Source organism: Artemia franciscana, unplaced genomic scaffold (assembly GCF_032884065.1).
Source record: "Artemia franciscana unplaced genomic scaffold, ASM3288406v1 Scaffold_858, whole genome shotgun sequence".
Taxonomy (NCBI): domain Eukaryota; kingdom Metazoa; phylum Arthropoda; class Branchiopoda; order Anostraca; family Artemiidae; genus Artemia; species Artemia franciscana.
This window is the reverse complement of record NW_027068553.1, coordinates 29,688-50,831: the sequence shown is the minus strand read 5'-3', so window position 1 is coordinate 50,831 and position 21,144 is coordinate 29,688. Positions and strand designations below refer to the sequence as shown.

The 21,144-nt window shown below is 31.2% G+C and overlaps 1 protein-coding gene across 1 annotated transcript; it reads left to right on the top strand.

Moving 5' to 3' along the window:
• Positions 1-18,646: 18,646 nt before the first annotated feature.
• Positions 18,647-19,891, top strand: LOC136043711 (alpha-(1,3)-fucosyltransferase C-like). Its single transcript, XM_065728603.1, has one exon. It carries the CDS (start codon positions 18,650-18,652, stop codon positions 19,757-19,759), a length of 1,110 nt encoding a protein of 369 aa, XP_065584675.1. The 5' UTR covers positions 18,647-18,649; the 3' UTR covers positions 19,760-19,891.
• Positions 19,892-21,144: the final 1,253 nt, after the last annotated feature.

Below are 21,144 nucleotides of genomic sequence, written 5' to 3'. Positions count from 1 at the left end.
TTAGAGGTTATTCAATACTTTGTGGACTACGTGCATTTAGACACAAGTTAAAATGTTCCTTTTGGAACCAACTAACTGGTTTATTTGAACTCTGGGCTTTTTAAAAATCAAAACCAGAAGGGAAATCCATGCTACAAAAATAAGTTCTGGGTGCGGGACTAGTCACATGATTGGAGAATACCAACAGTTTTGCAACATTTTAGCGGAGGTCAACCGCCCAGGTCACCAAGCCTGTCCGCGGAGTTCTTGTTTAGAAATCGCGTTGGATATATCAGCTCAACGCAAGGAGTTGGTAGTCAGTTACAGGAGAGTTTTATAATAGTCAAGTTCCAGTGCTCATGTGCACTTTTTCATAAGTTATTGGAGTTGTTTTGTCCAAAGTTGTATGTTGTAAGTAAATAAACCTTATTGTACTTAATCATCTTCTGTCTATGTACTAGGGCATCAGGTACAGTTCCTCTAGTCTTCAGGTACGGTCCCAAGGGAATCTATATTGTCTCAGGAAACCTCGAACATCACTGAGTTGATTCTGTCTCCCAGGTTACTGGGGATTATATATAAAGCCCTTTTATTCTGATAGTAATTTAGCTCCCATATCTCATATCCACATTAAGCTACCAAGACTTAGAAAGGTCCCAAGCACCTCACGGTGAAAATCCCCCCTTAAGCTAAAGTTCAAACCAAACCCATTTATTCCAATAAAACCCCCCCGTAACATATGGTCCGGTCGGAAAAAGAAAACAGTAAAAGGAACTGAAAATACCTGCGCAATGAATGCCTACTAACATTATCAAGTATGATTATTTACATATTATTTTTTTGATTTTTAAGTGCAGTGCAATTTTATTTCGATTTTTGCATTTTTAAGTGCGGTGCAATTTTATTTCTATTTTTGCATTTTTTTATATATAGGTATACCCCATTCAAAAATAATCAAAACCTTTAAGAATCAAAATAAAACAGGGACAAAATTAAAACATGTTGGAGATTATCTTATACCGCATACTTCAAAAAAGACTACAATAAATATGGACCAGGAACAAGATGAAATATTAAAAGCGCAACAAATTATTGCAACTTCGGTAGAAACTGCAAAATCATTACCAGAATATGAAGGAGATACGGACGTTGATTAATTCGACATCCATTTAGGACAATTCGTGGAAATGACAAAAATTGACCTAAAAGTATTAAAAAGTATGTTACTTTTAAGACTGAAAGGACAGGCTCTAACGTTTCTAAAACAAATCGAAAATACAATAGGCACAGAAGCAACCTCAACAATTAACTCATTAGAATTATTGCAACAGGCCTTCAAGAAAAGATTCATTGACACAAGTTCATTGAATAAACTGAAACATGGCCTAGTTACATTCGAACAGACCCACAACGCTCGTGAGTACTTGCATAAAATTAGAATCGAAACAGAAACACGATACGGTCCAGGAGAGGGGGAATTATATGAAAAAATAATACTAAATGCATTTAAACAGGGACTCAACCCAAAATTATATCGACTATTAATAGCTAAAAATATTGATAACCTAGAACTAGCAGTTCAGGAAGTAGAAAGATCCGTGGAAATTGATTCGATTGTCCTACAGCATCAAAAACTGTCAATAAATGCTGAAGAAAACAAAGCCCCTGTAAAGTCAAGAGATTCCTCTCCGCGATTTTTCTCCCGAAAATCATTGCCGAGACCCATTCGAAGTCAATTTCGAACCAACACACCTCCAAGACAAGTACGTTTTGCCCCCAATAATCAATTGGGAACACGAACTAATAATAAACCGCTAAGGTGCTACACCTGTAACCGGCTAGGACATATTGCAAGATATTGTTTTGCAAACAATAATTATCGCCATAATTTTAGGGGAACGAGTAACCGTTTGTCCAGGGGGACAAACTTTAGTGGGTACGCCCATAGAGGCAATCGAGGGAACACCTTTGTAACAAGAGGTAACTACCCCACCCAAAATCAGAATTTACTACGCAATACGTATCTGTATCGCGGAGGGTATCGTGGAAGGACAAATCAACCTAGTAATAGTTGCAACAGAAATAATCGAGGTAATCATATCAGCCGACGGTAGCCATATAACAGTTCCACCTCAAATAATAATCAAGGAAATCAAAATAGAACAAATGAAAGTTCTACATCTGACATCTGGGAATCCCAGGGAAACGATGCAAGCCACGAAAATTCGTAGGACCAAAATTTGGTGGCAAAATAATTTATAGGTCCCCACCAGTGATAATACCATTTTTGAGTGCAAATAATAATAATATGTTACCGATATTTGAAAATTTTAATGCAGGAAATATTTATTTCTCAGCACTTATAGATTCAGGGGCAACAGTAAATGTGATGAATACATCCGTATTTAACAAATTAACCAATTATAATAAACGACGAATGAGCAACATCTGTCCCAATTAATCAAGCGTAACCGGACATAATTTGGACGTAAAGGGAACTGTGTATCTAGCCTTACGCAAAGATAACAGAAATTTCTATACTCGATTTATAATTTGTAAGAATTTCCCGTACCAAGCCATCATAGGCGCTAATTTTTTAAAAGCAAATAAAATATTATTAGATGTAGCAAACTCAAAGTTTATCTACCCGACGGAAACCAGATCGATAATAAATAACATACAAGCAAACTAGGTAAGGGAGAACATAGGCAACATGAAAGAGTACAGGAATAAACAAATTCAAGAAATTAGTTATTTATGGAAAAAACTCGAAAATATAGAAACTCCCGGGAAAAAACCAGCAGAAAATAATCTAAATTCAATGGAAGAAAATAATAACGAAAAATATTATGGATTTGTAGTAGGGAAAACTAAGATTTCCTACTAAATCAATGTATGCAGAGAGTTCAAATATCACATATGTTGGAACCAGTTAATGATAAAAATGAATTTGGGTAGCCTCGCCGATGGAGGATATCCCAAAAAATATAACCTGTGAAGAATAGATTATAAATTATGAAAAGGGTGAAGGTTACATTTGGGTAACGAACACCCACGAAAATGACCTGATTACCCTAAGCAAAGGAAAATGCTTAGTAAAAATACAAATAGTATCGGAATCCGATATCAATAATTGGAAAAATTCGGAAAAAAACTTAGTGAATAATATCAATATTCAAGTTAACAAGGAATAGCCCCTAACAAGACCTCAATTTCTTGAAAAATTCAAACTAAGTCACATAACCGACATTTCATTAAAACAAAAATTATGCGACTTATTATGGGAATATAAAGATGTCTTTTCGACATCTGAAGACGACATAGGACTTATCCCATTTTATGAACATACAATCCAAACCACGGGGCTGCCAGTGGCAAGACAACCCTACCGTATTCCTTATAAACAAAAGGAATGGCTAATAAAAAAAATACACGAACTCCAAAAAAAATGAAATCATAAGACCAATCATTAGCCCCTATTCTGCGCCCGTTATACTTGTGCCGAAGAAGAATAATGACCTTAGACTTGTAGTAGATTATAGAGCCCTAAATAAACAGGTAGTTAGGGAAAAATTTCCCCTACCTAGAATAGACGAAATTCTAGATTCCATATCAAATAAAAATAAAATATTTACTTCCCTAGATTTAACACAAGGTTATCATCAAGTAAAAATAGCAGAAGCGGATGTTTTTAAAACAGCGTTTTCAACAACAGAATGTGGCTCTCATGAATACTTAAGAGTACCGTTTGGACTAAAAACCAGTTCAAGTGCATTGTGTAGACCCCTCCTTCGTTTATTAAGAGGTCTGAAAAACATAATTCCTTTTGTTGATGACGTTATAGCTATGGACAAGGATACGGGAGACCATTTAGCAACCCTAGCATAAGTATTTGAGAAATTCAGAGAAGGTAATTTAAAATGTAGACCTGAAAAAGTAAATCTTTTTCAAACCAAACTAAAATTTTTAGGAGTAGTTGTAACGCAAGGACAAATTTCCCCAGGCCCTGAAAAGATTAAATCTGTTAAAAATATAAGACCACCCCAAACTATTAAACAATTACGAGGAATCTTAGGTTGTGCGTAAGAAATTACGCACAAGTAGCAAAACCTCTATTGGACCTCACTAGAGGGAACCCATAAAAAATTACGTGGTCTAAAATAGCTCAGGATTCATTAGATCATTTAAAAAAGGCTCTAACTTCAGAACCTATTTTATCATTACCCGACTTCCAAACAGGGCAATTCGTTGTTACAACGGATGCCTCAACCAAGGGAATAGGGGCAATCCTCTCTCAAATAATAAATGGGAAGGAAAGAGTAATAGCGTACGCTTCTCGTACACTGACATCCGGAAAAAGTAATTATTCTGCTACACAACTTGAATTATTATCGATTATCCACCATTTGGACAAGTTCAGACACTATTTGGTAGGCAGAAAATTTAAACTGCGTTCGGACCACAAAAGCCTGCAATACTTGCAAACTTTCAAAAAGCCGACGGGAATCCTTGCGAGATGGATTTTGAAAATCCAAGACTTGGATTATGAATTTGAAAATCTTAAGGGAAAACAAAACGGCCCATGCGACTATCTTAGTAGATTTCCAGATAATGCCTCCTTAGAAGATGAAAATGAAGAAGTTAAGACGATAAAAGCAAAAATTGCCCCCAAAAATAAAAGTTTAAAAATGAAAACCAATAATTCGGTGGAGAAAGAACAGAAAGACAGCCCGCTTTCCTTAAATTCTATAAAAATATATCAAAAGAAGGACAATACTTGTGCCTCTCTAATAGAATATTTCTTATATGATAAAGAGCTACCTGATGAAATGAAATCTTTAAAAAAAGAAATTGATAATTATTATTACGATTTGGAATAAAGAATATTATGTAGAATAATGACCGATAACAATAATAGAAATTAAACTTCCATTATACCAGTTTTACCCCAAATTTTAGAAAAACCCGCTTTTGAATTTTTTCATTCTGACTTGGGAGGACATTTAGGATTAGATAAGACTTTCCATAGATTAAAACAATACTTTTTCGTCACTTCAGCCTTAAAAAAGTTGCAAAATTATGTCAATACTTGTGAAACATGTAATTTAAGAAAAAATCCCCAAATTTACCCTAATCCAACTATTGGAAGGACTCCTACGGCCAGGTTTCCATTTGACATAGTTTCTTTTGATTTATATGGTACTAGCGGAGGACTACCCACGTCCAACAAGGGACATACCTGCTTACTTTCAATAATAGATCATTTTTCTGGTTTCACTTTTGCTAAACCTTTGAAAAACCAAAGTGCTTACATGACCTCAAAAGCCCTTGCTAAAATATTTCTTAATTTCGGTATTCCTAATACAGTATTAAGCGATAACGGTCCTAATTTCGTATAAAAAGTAACCAAGGATTTAATGTCTTTTCTTCAAATAAATAAATGGGTAACGACCCCCTATCACCCCCAGGCCAATGGAAAAATCGAAAACAGACATAAGCTATTCTCTAATATTTTAAGCATTTATACAAAAGAAAATCGGAGAGATTGGCACGAAACTTTACCTTATTTATCAAATGTGATTAATACAGCTTTTTCCCAGGTTATTCGTGATAAACCATTTTATATATTATTCGGAAGGTACTTTAGAATCCCGTAAAATGATATTATTGAGTCAAGACAATACTATAATGACTCTGAAGATTATAAACAAGAATTTAATCAATAGAATGAGAAAAACTTATAAACTTGTAAAACAAGAAATAGAAAAATCAAAAAGACAACAAGAGGCCAAAAATATTCTAAATGTTAAAGGTGAACTTGATTTTCAAGTAGGAGATCGCGTTTACTTAAAAAATGAAACCAAATCGGAAGGCAAAAAGCTCTCTAATCGATACACTGGCCCTTACAGAATAATTAAAAATATGATAATAAAGTTACTTTTGAACTATTAAAATCAAAAATGGGAGAAACCTATAAAACGCACATTAGTCGTATAAAAAGGGCAAAATTCACAGAAACATGGACCCTTCGACCTTCAACATCGAATACCTCGGAAGACGAAAATGAACCACCTCGCTCTAGACTTAGTGAGCCTAAACCTTATAATTTCAAACAAGGATATTTTGAGAATTGTAGTGACGAGGAGAAATCTAATGAATTACTAACGATGACAAATATGGTTACCCCCCTAAAAAATACCCCGCCATGCGGAGACAGAAGAAAAGCGATTCATCTTCAAGTGAGGAGTCAAAAGAATTGGACTATACGATTTCTCCACAAACTCAATTTTTCCCGGATCGAATTTCGACACCTTTTCCTCCAAAACGATTCCCCAACGATTTAGTACACCCTGTCACACCAATAGACAGACCTTTTTCGTTACACGATGAATTAAATAAGGCTATACAGACCCCTGGTGACATAGAGTCAGAAAAGATCAACCAGCCGCAACGACAAACATTGCGAGAAGCCATGGATCTTATTATTTACCCAATTAAGACTAGACAAAGTACACTTAATACTAATCCAGTTACTGATGAACACCAGTATCACGATATAATCGTTTAAAAAGCAAAACCAAAGGACTGGGTATCTTGGAAGGAAACTTTAATACAATCAGTTCCCCACCCCCCGGAAGATATGGCTTTCAAACAATGGAGGCACCCCAAGAAGACATTTGAATCCTCCCAAAGCTCCCAAGAATCCTTCAATTCTCCCGAGCCAAAAAACCAAAAGGACGAATCAAATAGTAAACCCTCTACTTCACGAGGAGAAGAAATTTACGAAGGTCAGGCTGGGTCAACACCTAAATCTCAAGCGCTTCTACTTTAAGAGAAACAAGATACTAAATCTACAACTACTAGTTCCTCAGATACTGACAGAGAATCAGGCGCAGATAAGCTCAAAGACGTGGAAGGAATAAGACCACAGAGTGCAACTGCCCAGGCTAAAAAGGCACAACTGAAAGGTCAAAAATTTCTTAAAAAACAATATAAAAATATGATTTAATATCGCTAGCGAAGCCAAAGAAAAAAACTGAGTCTAGTGAAGAAAAAGTAACAACAAGGTCATGCCGAATTGTCGAAAAAACAGAATTTTATTAATAGATTGTTAATAGGCAATCTATCATCTTGGGTATAATAAAAATAGTTATTTATTGATAAAATCAAGTCATGATTCAATAAAATATATTTAATTTTTTTTTGGTCCTAGCCAAGGAACCACTCCGTAATAAAACATCCTTAAAAGAAAGTACTTTTCAGGAAGTCTGAAAGACTCCAAGTGAAAAATTGGCCTATCTTGTCAAAAAGTGCTCATTATTCTAAGTAAGTTCCGAATCATCTTTTTAACAAGAATAATCACAAGAGTACAACCGCTTCATTAACATTTTTTCTTGACCGCAAAAAAATTCCTTAACCTTAATATTTATCAATACCTCTATAATTAACGCTAGCCTAACAGGAATTTAAACCTTATATATAGAGTAACTCATACATTTGTCTCATCGTTTAACAAACACCTAATTATTATCCCTTCTTATCCCAAAAATAAATAAAAAAATTAAGGCATACAAGCGCCCTCACAAACTGTTGCCAAGAAATAAATGTGTTCCTATTTGTTGCCTATAATTTTCTAATTGCTATTTTCCTATTGCAAACCGATCCGATAAATATCCTATATATATATATATATATATATATATATATATATATATATATATATATATATATATATATATATATATATAGGGTAAAATAAAACACCTTATTCTTGCGACATAAAATTCTAAATATTTGCGCCTAGAATTAGAACTTCCCAGTCGGCTAAACGTTTTGCTGACGATAAGTAGGCGAGACTCTTCCTAATTCTTGAACTGTAATTTCTCCAATAATATAATCCGTCGCTTCGTTAACATATCTTACTATAAAAATAATTTAACAATAACAAAACGTCAATTAGAACGCTTATTAATAATGCAATAGCTTACGCATAACAAACAAGAAAATAGAGATTTAGAATCGAGAATTGCAACCAAGGCTAAGAGCAGTCTACTGTCTAGCAACCTGAAATTAAGTGAAAACAGGCACCATTGCGGTTTGTTGTTGGAGAGCAGAGCATGTTTTAGCTTGCTTTCGCCGACAACGAACGGCAAAGACTCTCTAAATCAACGATTATTCGCTTCCCCAGCCAGTGATAAAGTAAACAAGTGAAATTAAATTATAAGTGTCCATAAAAATTTGTGACTCGAGTTTGGAATTGTTTCGCCTACCGATTCGTTGTGTTAAATTGGTAGGTGACACTGTTCCTAATTCTTGACCTCTAGTTTCTTCACTTATATAAACTTTCCCTTATGTTTACTTATATAAACAATACTCGCTCGTCTTTTAACAAATTTGAATTAAAATTCTTATATGTTGTATTTCTCTGCTTGTTGTCCAACATTTTCGGTTTCTCCAAGTTAGTAAATCCCTCTTAACCTAATTAACTACCCCATTTAACACCAAAATATATCCAAAGCAATTTTAGACACGGAATTTATTTCAATTATTCATGCTAAAGAAAACATTATATACGTGGCCGCGATCTTAGTTCAAGACGAAAATGGTAAAGAGGTGTACGCTGAAACATGGTACCTTAACTACGATTTAACAAAATTTGAACCTCATACATATAGATTTGGCTTAAAATTAGAAAATACACCTAAGTACCAACCCGCGAGAGCAGAAGTAAAAATAAAATATTCGAATAAAAGTTATAAGGGAAAGAATTTGACAAGCCTTCAACTATTAATAAGAAAACTGCAACAAAGATTTAATATAAACTATTGGTTTTGTAAGGGCCCCAATCAAACCGATCTACTTTTAATTGAATAATGTACACCACCTAAAATCTGTTATAAAATCGAAGAAAATAAAAGTTGTACCAAGTAAGAAGGAGTACACCACGCATTAGATGAAACCCGATATTATGCCAAATTTATGTTTGACCCAACGTCTCAAGAATATGCAGTAAGGGGAAATAACATTTTCTTAAAGCGAAAAAAATTATTAGAAGCAAAAAAGAACGCGTATAAAAATTAATTAAAATCAAAAATTCAAACAATAAAGAAAATCTACAATTTTTTAGACGAAACACCAGAAAGACTTCAGGCTGAAAAGGTAATTACTCATTAGCTAAATAGCCTGCTTATACGTGTAACTAGTACTAACCGGGGAAAAATGGCGCGACGAAGAACCTTAAGTAATACCGATGCTTTAAGACCCAACCAAGACCTGATATTTACGAGACCAGAATTTTGGATTTCAAATAAAACCCAAAGTTTACCAAACCTCTCGGTAATAGACTATGAATTACGGGAAATAATCTTTGAATCCGCAAAAACTAATGCAATAAGGAACTTACAATATAATACCTTAAGCTCTCTAATGCAAGTTCCCGTTATTTTTAAAGACGATTTCATTATACACGGAATGATCATTCTATTATATGGCTCCTTTTCACAAGATATAATGAGCAAGAATTACAATTATAGGCACGAAAATGCTTTATACACCTTCGTGGCCCTACTCCGAGCAATGCCTCCCGCCAAGTATCCTTTAATAGCATCTTTGATACGCAAAAACTTTTGGCACATAGAACAAGAACCAGGTTTCAAAATATTTTAGCCTTTGAAGTTTCTGGAGTTGCTATTAGACTTAGATTACAAAATAGTTGAAGATGAAAATAAATTATTGGAAATTTACGAAAATTATTTATGGTACAGTGCAAATTTTGACCCAATGATTGTAAACAATACAACCCCTTATATTTATAATGGGCAGTATATAGAATTAAAAAATGTAACAATTATATTCTACATGAATGATGAAAATTTGGATCAAAAATTTTTCCAAATAAAGACGTTATTGTGTATGAAAAATTGCTAGAAACAGCTTGCCCGTTATGCTTCCGTAAGCAATTGATTTTTAAGATAATTTACACGACCTCAAATAAACTCAGTCTAAAAGATCAATGCAGGAAGCAAATACGGCAAATGTTAAGGAAAAGGGACAATCATTATTCTATACAAAGCCTCCAAATTCCCACTGTCCTAAAGAAATATCTAATGTACAGGGAAAACGGTCCCGAAGTCGACAATAAAGACTTCCAGTTAACATTTACGACCCCCAACTTTTTAAAATCAGAGTATTAATTACTGGCCAATAATGGACCAATTTTGAGAATTACTGAAAACTATGACATTGATGATCCTAAAACAGTGTTTCAGTGAGCTATTTCCACACCCTTTATGTAATTTTTCTAATTTATAGACAAAGAAGGACTGATTAAAATAAAAGAAAATTTGGTTGGCTGTGAAAAAGGAAAAATCAATCCCCTTAATAAACACGTCATACGCAATTCTTCAAGAAACCAGTGTCAATCAGGTAACCACCAATTAACTAACTAACTTGCTTATAACCAACAGTTATTAAAAATATATATATATATATATAATGCCATTAAAAAGAACTTTAAGTTATCCCAACCTTACCAGTTTGAAGATTGGGGAAAGTTTTGATGTAAAAACTAGGACAATAATAAGTCCCCCAAGATACCCCAAGAATCGAACAACTTGGTTTCCGTGTAAAACCAAAAGTTTGCCAAACGTGTCTAAAATTGACCACGATTTATTGGACCGAGATTTAGAAACTGCAGTCAAAAATGCAACAAGAGATTTACGTTACCAAACTCTCTACCTCCTACTTGAAGTTCCTATAGTTATTAGTAATAATTTAATAACGGAAATTTTGTTCATCTTGTTATTCTGTTCATTTACACGTAAGATAAGAAGAGAAAACTTCCAATGTAAACAACAACTTGGGTCTTGGACTTTTACGATCTTATTTGACAAAGTCCCCCTCAAAAAATACCCTCTAGTAGCAAAATTGATCAGCGAAAATTTCTGGAGAATCTATAACGAAAAAGGCTATACGATCATATCGTATAATATTTTTGTCAATACTAATTAAAAGAAATAAAAATGTCATGTTGTAAAAACCAAACATACTATACAAGATTTACAAAGATTATAAGACCCACTATTCAGAAAGTAACTTAATAGGAAACAGCCGACAATTCCACCTTTATGAACGAGACTACGATGAATTAAAGAAAATAATCTTTACCTGTAGCAAATGCGATGACAATTTTGCGTCAAAAATAGCGCCTCAAACAGATGTAATCGTATTTGAAAAATTAATGAGCTGTAGAGACCCCTTATGTTTCCATAAAATTTTAATTTTCAAAATAATCCGTGACGTGTCAACACATTCGACTTTAAAAGAACAGTGCAGGAAGCGCGTCCGTCTTCTCATGCGAAAGGCAAATATAAATTATACCTTGTGGAGCCTTCAACTACCTAAAAGCTTACAACCATACCTAATGTTCGCTGAGGACAATTCAGAAAATAACAGTCAAATATCTGAATTAACCTTTAGGTCAGCTCACATTCCAAAATCAAAAGAATTCTTAACACATCTAGACAGGCCAATTTTCAATATGCCAAGAAATCGTGGAATCAACTGTGGAACAAACCTTTGAACCCCTAAGTAATTACACAGCTAATCCCGTAAAATTATTTATGAAAACATGTCTAACTCCACCTTACGATTATCAAAATAACCCAACTTATTTTTTTTTAGAAATTGGACTTGTCTAAAGATCTGGAATAATGGAACCTCGACCAAATTACTTTCTCGCAGTCCAGGTTAAAAACGCTCAAATAAGGATGAATGCTTCAATTTTGCAAAAACATACAATTGAAAAAAATCCTACCTTAACAAAAGCCTTAATCAAACAAAGCTCTTTGCATCTAACGTTAAAAGTCTTACATCTAAAAAATAATAGTGAAGTTGAACAAGTAAAAAATGTTTTCGTCAAAGCCATAGAAAAATATGAACGAGATTTTACAAATGAAAAACTTTATCTTGATTTTCAAGGCATCGGAGACTTCTTTGAACAAATTCTATATGCAAAATTAGAAAACGAAAATGTAGTTAAGACACACTTAATCCCAGTTATAGAAGAAATTACTAAGGAAATTACCAGGAACGATGTACAACTCGCAAATCAAGAAAGCTGGAAGCCTTATTTAACGTTAGTAGACGTAAGAAAAGTAAAAAAGCTAAGGAAAGAGGCACGAAAACTCCACCCCTCCCTATCTTCCGACTTTAAGGACATGAAATTTGGAAGGGAACTAGTAAAGAGCATACAACTATTATCTATTTTCGGGCCAAAAAGCAATGAAAATTATTACGAAATAATGTCAGAAATAACATTCGGACAAAGAGCCCCTAAAAGCAACTAAATTTGAAAAAAAATCGTTTCAGGAAAAGGAAAAGAGAACGAAACAGGAAATATGTTTGTAAGGTAATAAATTTATAAATAAATTACGCTTACCAACACTAACATTACTAAAAAAAGTAACCTCCAAACTATCTCTATCCATGTGCCTACAGTAATTTAAATATGTTTAAAATTACAAAAACCGCTAATCTTGTAAGAATTTTACAGGCCATTATAAATAAGTGTAAGAATATATACCATTCGGAAAATCTAATCTTAACACTTAGCCTATTGACCCCTTATAATAATGATATATATTCGATAAGATTTGATTGGCTAAGAAAAAAAAGAAGGCGGAGCTCTGGAGGTGACTATTTGACATTGAAAAAAAAGGCGGAGTAACTATATGTAACTATAACGCGTTATAAAAAAAAACAAAAAAAAACAAATTTTTTGTTCATTAATTTTAAAAAATAGCAAATACATTTAACAAAATAAAACCTCTTACCTTGTCCAAAATCTATATGAATTCGTGGCACGGTCCAAACTTTGAGAACACTTCAAAACACGTTAACTATAATTGTTAAGCATTTTTGTTCACGAAATATACTTCTATCATGCTTAGATAAACAAAACATGATATTTCCATCTTATTAACTGAACAATGAATGGTAAGACAAGGACCTTATATAATTAGGACAAACAAGATGAACCCTTAATATTAAGGTCAACATCTTGTTGCCTTATCCTATTGAGAAATTGCATATATCAACTTACAATGTAGAACATTGTCCTCAATTTAAATAGAACTCAGTCCAAAAAAAAATAAAAGGACATCCTGGTATGTTCCCCCTAATGTACCCTAATAAAACTTTCAATTATAATCTTCTGAAAAGTCAAGAGAAACTTATTTATGAGCCTAAATGACAAGTCGTAAACTTGGATATAATAAACCTGTGTAATGTTCAGATCTTATCTAATTAGTAAGCAATTCAAATCTAAAGGTTTATCAAAGATGCCGTATTTATAATACACATCTTCAACCGACAACATAATTTCGTTAGGAAGGTATTTCTACCTAATGGAAAAATGTTTTCTTATTCAGTCAAGTTGAAAATAACACACTTACCTATTTCCTAACTAACCAAAAGGTTTTATATAAGGAAAAACTTATAAGAACAAACATTTAATAAACCGTATAAAAATGCGCCATATTGCGCTGTGCTGTGTCCCATAAAAAGAAAACTTAACTAAAACTAAGATGTGCCGCTACGCGCCGCGCTACGTGCCGCATAGGACTAAAATTAAATATGCTGCCTAAAAAGAAAAAAAAGATTCTGAATAGGTTGGTGTTTACCAAACTGCACTATGCGCTGAAAAACTGTGCATATATTAAGAAAGTAATTTAATTTCCTTTCAACCTAAACAAATAGTACAATATAAGAATCTTGTTGAAAAAAAAAGCAGGACTTTTGATTAGAGGTTAAACGCAAATTTTTATATGCTTATAATTTAGGTAATTTATATGCTATTTCAAAAAAATACATTTTTTATCATTTAAAATAAACAGCCTAAAGAACTTAATTCTCCTTAAGATTATAGGTCAAAATTGTTTATTGAAACGAATTAATTATAATATAAACCATCCCTTTGGTGTTATATTAATCCCATAATCAACTCCGTTGGTTAAAAATTAAAAGAATTTCTAATTAAACATAAATTCTATTATTTTAAACTGTAGGCTATATTAAACTACATGCTTAATACCTATGTACGTATGTGTATAATTTTAAATATAATAATTTTCCTTCCCCGACAAAATTTTGCAAAACAGAGTAGTTTAAATAACTCTTTGTCTGAAACTTGGCTGGAAAAATATGATTTATAACAAATATTCTTTTAAGAAAAAAAAAATGGTAGAATGTTGTAAAATTTTTCGAAAATTTAATCTAATAATTTAACTTTTCTTCAATGATTATGATACAATCTCTTCTTAGTTGTGAGACAATATAAACTTATATTACAAAATACTAATCGCCCACAACTTATTATTAAAGTTAGGCTGACATTCTACTAAATTTAAATTATAAGTCAATTTAAATCATAAGTCAAAAGTTTTTTTTTATTTGTTTTAACAACTGAGCTACTTAATTTTGAGCTGGAAGGAGTTCTAATGCAAAAGAACACTTAACTTGTCGAAAGTCAAACTATTATACCTCAATATGACACCCTCAGCGAACTTGTGCCGATTTTGGAATAGTTGTGATTATTTCTCAAAGTGCATACAAAAAAATATGGCTGTGATCTTTGAAACATAATTACTAGGCCTTACAATCTTATAATATAATAATAATCCCTACTTTTAAACTCCAAACTACATTAACCCATCCATAATTAGATTTTAACCAATATATTGGAACCATGAATCAAAAATTTAACAATAAAATAAGCCTATCCTTCTATTACACCTACATAATTAGTAATTCAAGCTTCAGGCCATAACAAACAAATAAATTATTTCATACTTCTATCAGATATGTGTTGTAAGAAAAATTTTCCTCTTGTTTAGCAAAATTTTAAATCACTTTCGCTCTTAACTGTTCAAAATCACGAAGAAGTTTATTGGCGATTCTCTCAGAAAGCAAGTGGTATTATTTTCTTCAATACCGAAGTATATTTATAAACAATAGAATAACTTTAATGTAAATGTTGCAAATGTCCATCCATCTCCCCCTAACCTCACGTTTAGTAGAGAGTAATGAACATATAATAGGCGTTAAGTTAACCCCATCCCATACCCAAAACAAAACATTTCAAGAGAGTCACTAATAAAATATTAGTAATTCTCAGTTGGTTCTTTAATTAGTTGACAATATATTTATTATAATACCTAATGATTATAACCTTAAAGTATTATGGTTTTATCTTCTAAAACACGCATCCGTAATTAATCTTCTGCCAAAAAATTCCACATTTTTGTAGATAGGAGCTTGAAATTTTTGCAATAAGGTTCTCTGCTACGCCACATGCAATGGTGTGATTTTTGTTAAAAATTCAATGACTTTTAGGTAATGTTTCCCCCTTTTTTCCAAAATAAGTACCTTTTCTCAGGCTCGTAACTTTTAATGACAAACACTAAATTTAATGAAACTTATATATTTAGAATTAGATTGTAAATTCAATTCTTTTAAATTGTCTTTTAGCATCAAATTCCTTTTTTAAAGTTTCGTTACTATTGAGCCAGATCGTTCTTTATCATAGTTTGTTACCACACTACTTAATTGTAAATTGATTTTATAAGAAACCACTACTTCCGTTCTCAGCTCCAATTTAGATTTGTTGATATTTTTAAATTAACTATTTTAATATTATTTCTTGACAACTATAAAATTTAGCCCTTTAGATTAATCTATGCTCAGCAATTCAAAGTAAACCTGTTTTGCATTTCTAATATTTTGACGTTTTTTTTTACAAATAAACGTAAATTTTATATTTGTTTTCTTTTATTTGGCATTTTACGAGGATTTCGTATAGTATACGTTAATATTTGAATGGAGATATCTTAAATATCTTTCAAACTTTGTAACAAATTCAAAGATTAGAACAAATAATTAAACGTAATTTTAAAATATAGTTTTGGGTTGGCATACTTAGGTTCCTTTTACCAAACTCGGCTTGGGGGATAGAACATTTTTCCTTAATCCCAAATCCTCATTGCAACTAATCTTTACTTCTATATTTGTCATTCTATTCTGATCATCTATCATTCTATACATCTACCTGAAGTACGGGTAATATTATTTCCTTTTGAGTAGTACTGCTGAAAAATACAACCTTATTTCTTAGGAAAAATAATTTGTGACCCTATTTTTCATTTATGCTTATGTTCTGTCACAAGTAACTCCCCACTTTACTCAATGTTAATAAATATTTGTATTACGAAACAGCAAGCCTCCAGGATCCAAAATTTGAATCTATGAAGTCTAAATTTTGGAAAAAAGTAAAGGGATATAAGGAATGAGAATAAAATTTTTGCAGCTCCGAAATATTTCATCAGAAGCACTGCCAAAACTTGGGAACCCCTTAAGTAACATCATTAAAATATCATAATTTGTGGTTTACTGCTATTTCTAGGGCAATAATACTCCTGATTTGACTATATGGAAAACAGAACTATTTATTTCTCTTGATGATGCCATCAGCTTCTCAATGAGGTTTAAGAAAACTGACAGTTTTTTTCGAAATTTGGCTACTATTATGATATCATTATATTTCCAGTGAAAGAAGATTTTTCCCTCCGTCAAGTCAAATTAGAAGGGGGGTGAGGACAGTGAGGGTAATGGCTATTAAAACAGATAAACTCACTTTTACAATCATTAAGTGACAGTCCAATAATAGATAATTCATTGGTTAATATAGTAAAATTTGAAAGAAATCCACGGCAAGTCCGGGCAACAAGTAAAACTTCGTCACCATATGCAACATAAGACAAACCTAAACTTAATCAAAGTGACAATTTTCCTATTACAGTTAGTTGTACTAAATTTTATATTAAGAATAGTTTTTGACTTTAACTTTTTTTTATGCACAAATATTAAGGAATTTTAATACTTTGGGTATTCCATTCACACTCTATTGCCCCTACATGAGGACCTACAGTTAAAAGAAAGGAAGACATATGGTTAAAATTTGAAAAAAAATTTCATATTACTCAGATTTAGGCAGGACTGCCTACGTACTTCTGAACTTTACATTTTGATATCTTGGACCTATGTAATAAGAAATTCTCAAAATTTATTTGTGATGCACTTCTCAAAATTATATGTGTTCTTGATGCTTGAATAGTCTTATGATGGAATCTATATTATTGTATGTGTTATCGATTTTAATTCCCTATGAATAACGTTCATTTATTAAGGTAATATATGTGTGTTTATCTTTAAAAGTGCATGTTTAAAAGAAAATAAATGTTATATGTTGTTAAAAGTCTAATTTGACTCATATCTGTTCTTCTTCTATATAAATTTGTTCACCCTCAAAAGTGGTTAGAGAAGCCTGGAGATTATCACATTATATTGATCTTAAATTGAAAACTCAGGTTTCAATTCCTCCTAGGGTTCGATGTAATTTCATCCTTATTGTTTCTGTTCAAAAAGTCAAGGAAACTATTTTAATTTATACTCATCTGCTCATAAATTTGAACTGTTTATCTTTTTGAACAACAAAATTAGACATTTTATAAACATTGAAATGGTACTTGTACCAATTTCTAAATAAAAATTTAATGTTTGGAAATCATAAGAACCATAAGTTTAATCTATGATGACAAACAAACTACAATCTGCTTTTATTTAAACGACCGAAATGTTAGAAAAAATACTCATTCCAGTGCAACTTAAATCCATGTAGACACCAACCTCTTTGCAAGTAAACTAAAATTTTTTGCATGTCTTTTTTTACCTATTTTAATTATTATTATCTTTATTTGGTTATTATATATTTAATATTTGGTTTGATTATTCAATTTATTTCAACTGTTTTTCGGTACATACTATTCATTCGTAGTGTTTTTTTTAGTGTGAAATTAGCTCTCTTGTCAAGATTTACTTCGTGAAAAAATATTGCATTTTCTCATTTAATATGACTCATAATTTGCATTTAGTGCTTGAAAAGCATTATGAAGTCAATTTATATTTTCCTTTAAGTGGTAATTTAGACATTTTATAATACTCAAGGTTGCAGTTTGATATCAGTTTCGTGTAGGCTTTTCTAAAATAATCAACTATTTATGTTAAAATCTTTCACCTGGTTGCTGCTTTTAAATCACACTTTATCAGTATATCTTAGTTTAGGCCTAGTAGAACATATATACATTTGGATAAATTTCGAATCAGACATGTTTTAAATTGAACTTAAGTTGTGTTGGAGCACTACCAACAATTTTTTTTGCCGAGTCAACTTTGAAGTCCTTTGCAATATTATCTATTCAAAAGAGCCTTAAGTAAGGAAGACAAAATTTAATCAACTTACTTCGAGGTCACGCGGATGTGTCTCAAAAGCCACACACCTACTATTAAAAAACCCACTATTGTCCAAAGACTGAAGAACAGATATAGCCAATAAAAAGTTTTGAGTTTTACGCTTAAAGTATAAATTAATGAATATACAGTTAAAATATTATCCAAAAACTATTAATTTTTAAAATTTTCTGTTTACGATGGATGAAGCGTCTCACCACATCCTTCAGGTAATCAGTTAGTTCTTTTCATTTATTATAGCTCTAAATAGAAATCTCAACATATATATTCTAAAGGTATTTTTTCTACTTATTCTTCTAGGCAAAACATGTATACTAAATATATCTTCTTCTGGATATCAGGATTTGCAACGCTGATGATTGTTTACACTTCATATTGGGCATCAATTCACAAGGACAATTTTGAGCAGAATGTTCTGAGGCTTCAAGTAAAAACAAAATTTATACTTTTGTGGAACCCGTGGTTGAATTCATCACTAGATTATGGTTTTGGAATTGGTGATGAACCTTTTAAACAGCACAAGTGTGAATACACTAATTGCTATATCACACATAACAAATCATATAAATCTTCTTCCGAATACGATGCCATTGTTTTTCATGCTCCTCTGTTACATCATTTTCCAGCCATCTCAAATCGAACATACCATCAAAGATATGTATTCCTTTCCAGGGAATCTCCAGTGAATTTTAGAACATATCAGGATTATGATGATTTATTTAATTGGACAATTACGTACAGGGAAGATTCTGACATTTATGTTCCGTATGGAGAAATTAAAAGGAGAGAAAAAAGAGTCAAGAGAGAAAACAAAAATTTTACTAAGCAGAATCTAGTAGCTTGGATGGTTAGTCACTGTAAAACACATGGTCACAGAGAAGACTACATTGAAGAATTACGCAAATATATTCAAGTGGACATATATGGTAGGTGTGGGAATAACAAATGTCCAAAAGAGAATTGGAAACAATGCTACGATATGATTCAAAATAATTATAAGTTTTATCTATCTTTTGAAAACTCACTTTGCAAAGATTATGTGACTGAAAAAGTATTTAATATACTTCATTATGATGTCATACCTGTTGTATATGGTTCAGCTGATTATAATAGAATTTTACCTCCAAACTCATACATTAATGCTTTAGACTATAGCCCTTCTGAATTGGCAAATCTTTTAAGAGATATTGCAGATGATTTAATTAAATATCAAAGATATTTCAAGTGGAAAGAGGAATATGAATTACACGCTTACGATTTTTCGTTTTTTGTGAAACACGCTTTTTGTGAGCTATGCAAAAAATTGCATACAGACACTGAAACTAAGTTTTATAGAAATTTTAACAAGTGGTGGAGAGATGGCAGTAATTGCACCAATACTCCCATTATCCAAAGTGCACCTGCTCTGCATTTCTAACATTTTGACAATTCTTCCACTTCGTTTTTTTTTATTTGACTTTGTACAGGGATTTGGGTTTTGTTTTTGTTAATGTTTGAATGGAGATATCTTAAATATAATTCAAATTTTGCAACAAACGCAAAGATTAGAGCAAAGAATCAAACGTAATGTTAAGATGGAATTATGGGTTGGCGTAATATATATATATATATATATATATATATATATATATATATATATATATATATTTATATATATATATATATATATATATATATATATATATATATATATATATATATATATATATATATATATATACATATATATATATATATATATATATATATATATATATATATATATATATATATATATATATATATATATATATATATATATATATATATATATATATATATATATATATATATATATATATATATATATATGTATATATATACATATATATATATATATATATACATATATATATATATATATATATATATATATATATATATATATATATATATATATATATATATATATATATATATATATATATATTTTTATATATATATATATATATATATATATATATATATATATATATATATATATATATATATATATATATATATATATATATATATATATATATATATATATATATATATATATATATATATATATATATATATATGTGTGTGTGTACATTGGAGCACATTACTGTAATTCCTTAGTTTCCAAATTCCTTCTAGAGACCAGAACCTAATTTACAATTTACTGTAAAAAACATATGAAAACAACACGAATAAAATTAGGAGTTTAATATAAGAAATTAAATATTTCTATTTTAATAAACATATACTAATATCTATTTCTTGAATTCTCAATATTTTCTTATTTATTAAAGTCATCAGACTGATAACTTTTCAGATATACTTTCTTTTCAGAAAAGTGCAAAATAATTTTTTTGTTTACAAAGAGGGTGCAAGTTTGTATTTGCATTTAGAGAGTTATAAACTACACTTTAGAACCAATAGAAATTTTTTAGAAAATCTTATAGAAAACTTATTATTATATATTAAAACAAGTTTCAAAAAATTAGAAAAACAGGTAAACCCTCAAGATAGTTTTCACTTTCATATCCAAAAATATATATTGTATGAAAAAAGGCTTCTAAACTATAGAAAAACTTCTGAATAACTTAAAATGTCACTTTCATATCCATATACGACAAAATATTGATTTTTGAACAAAGGACAAAAAATTATTTAAAGTCCCAGGGACAAGGTTAGTAAGAAGTAACAAAAAAGTAACAGATAGCACAGAGGCAAACAAAGAGGCAGAGAGAATGGGGGGAGGGGGTCTAAAAGCGAGAAAAAGAGATCAAAACT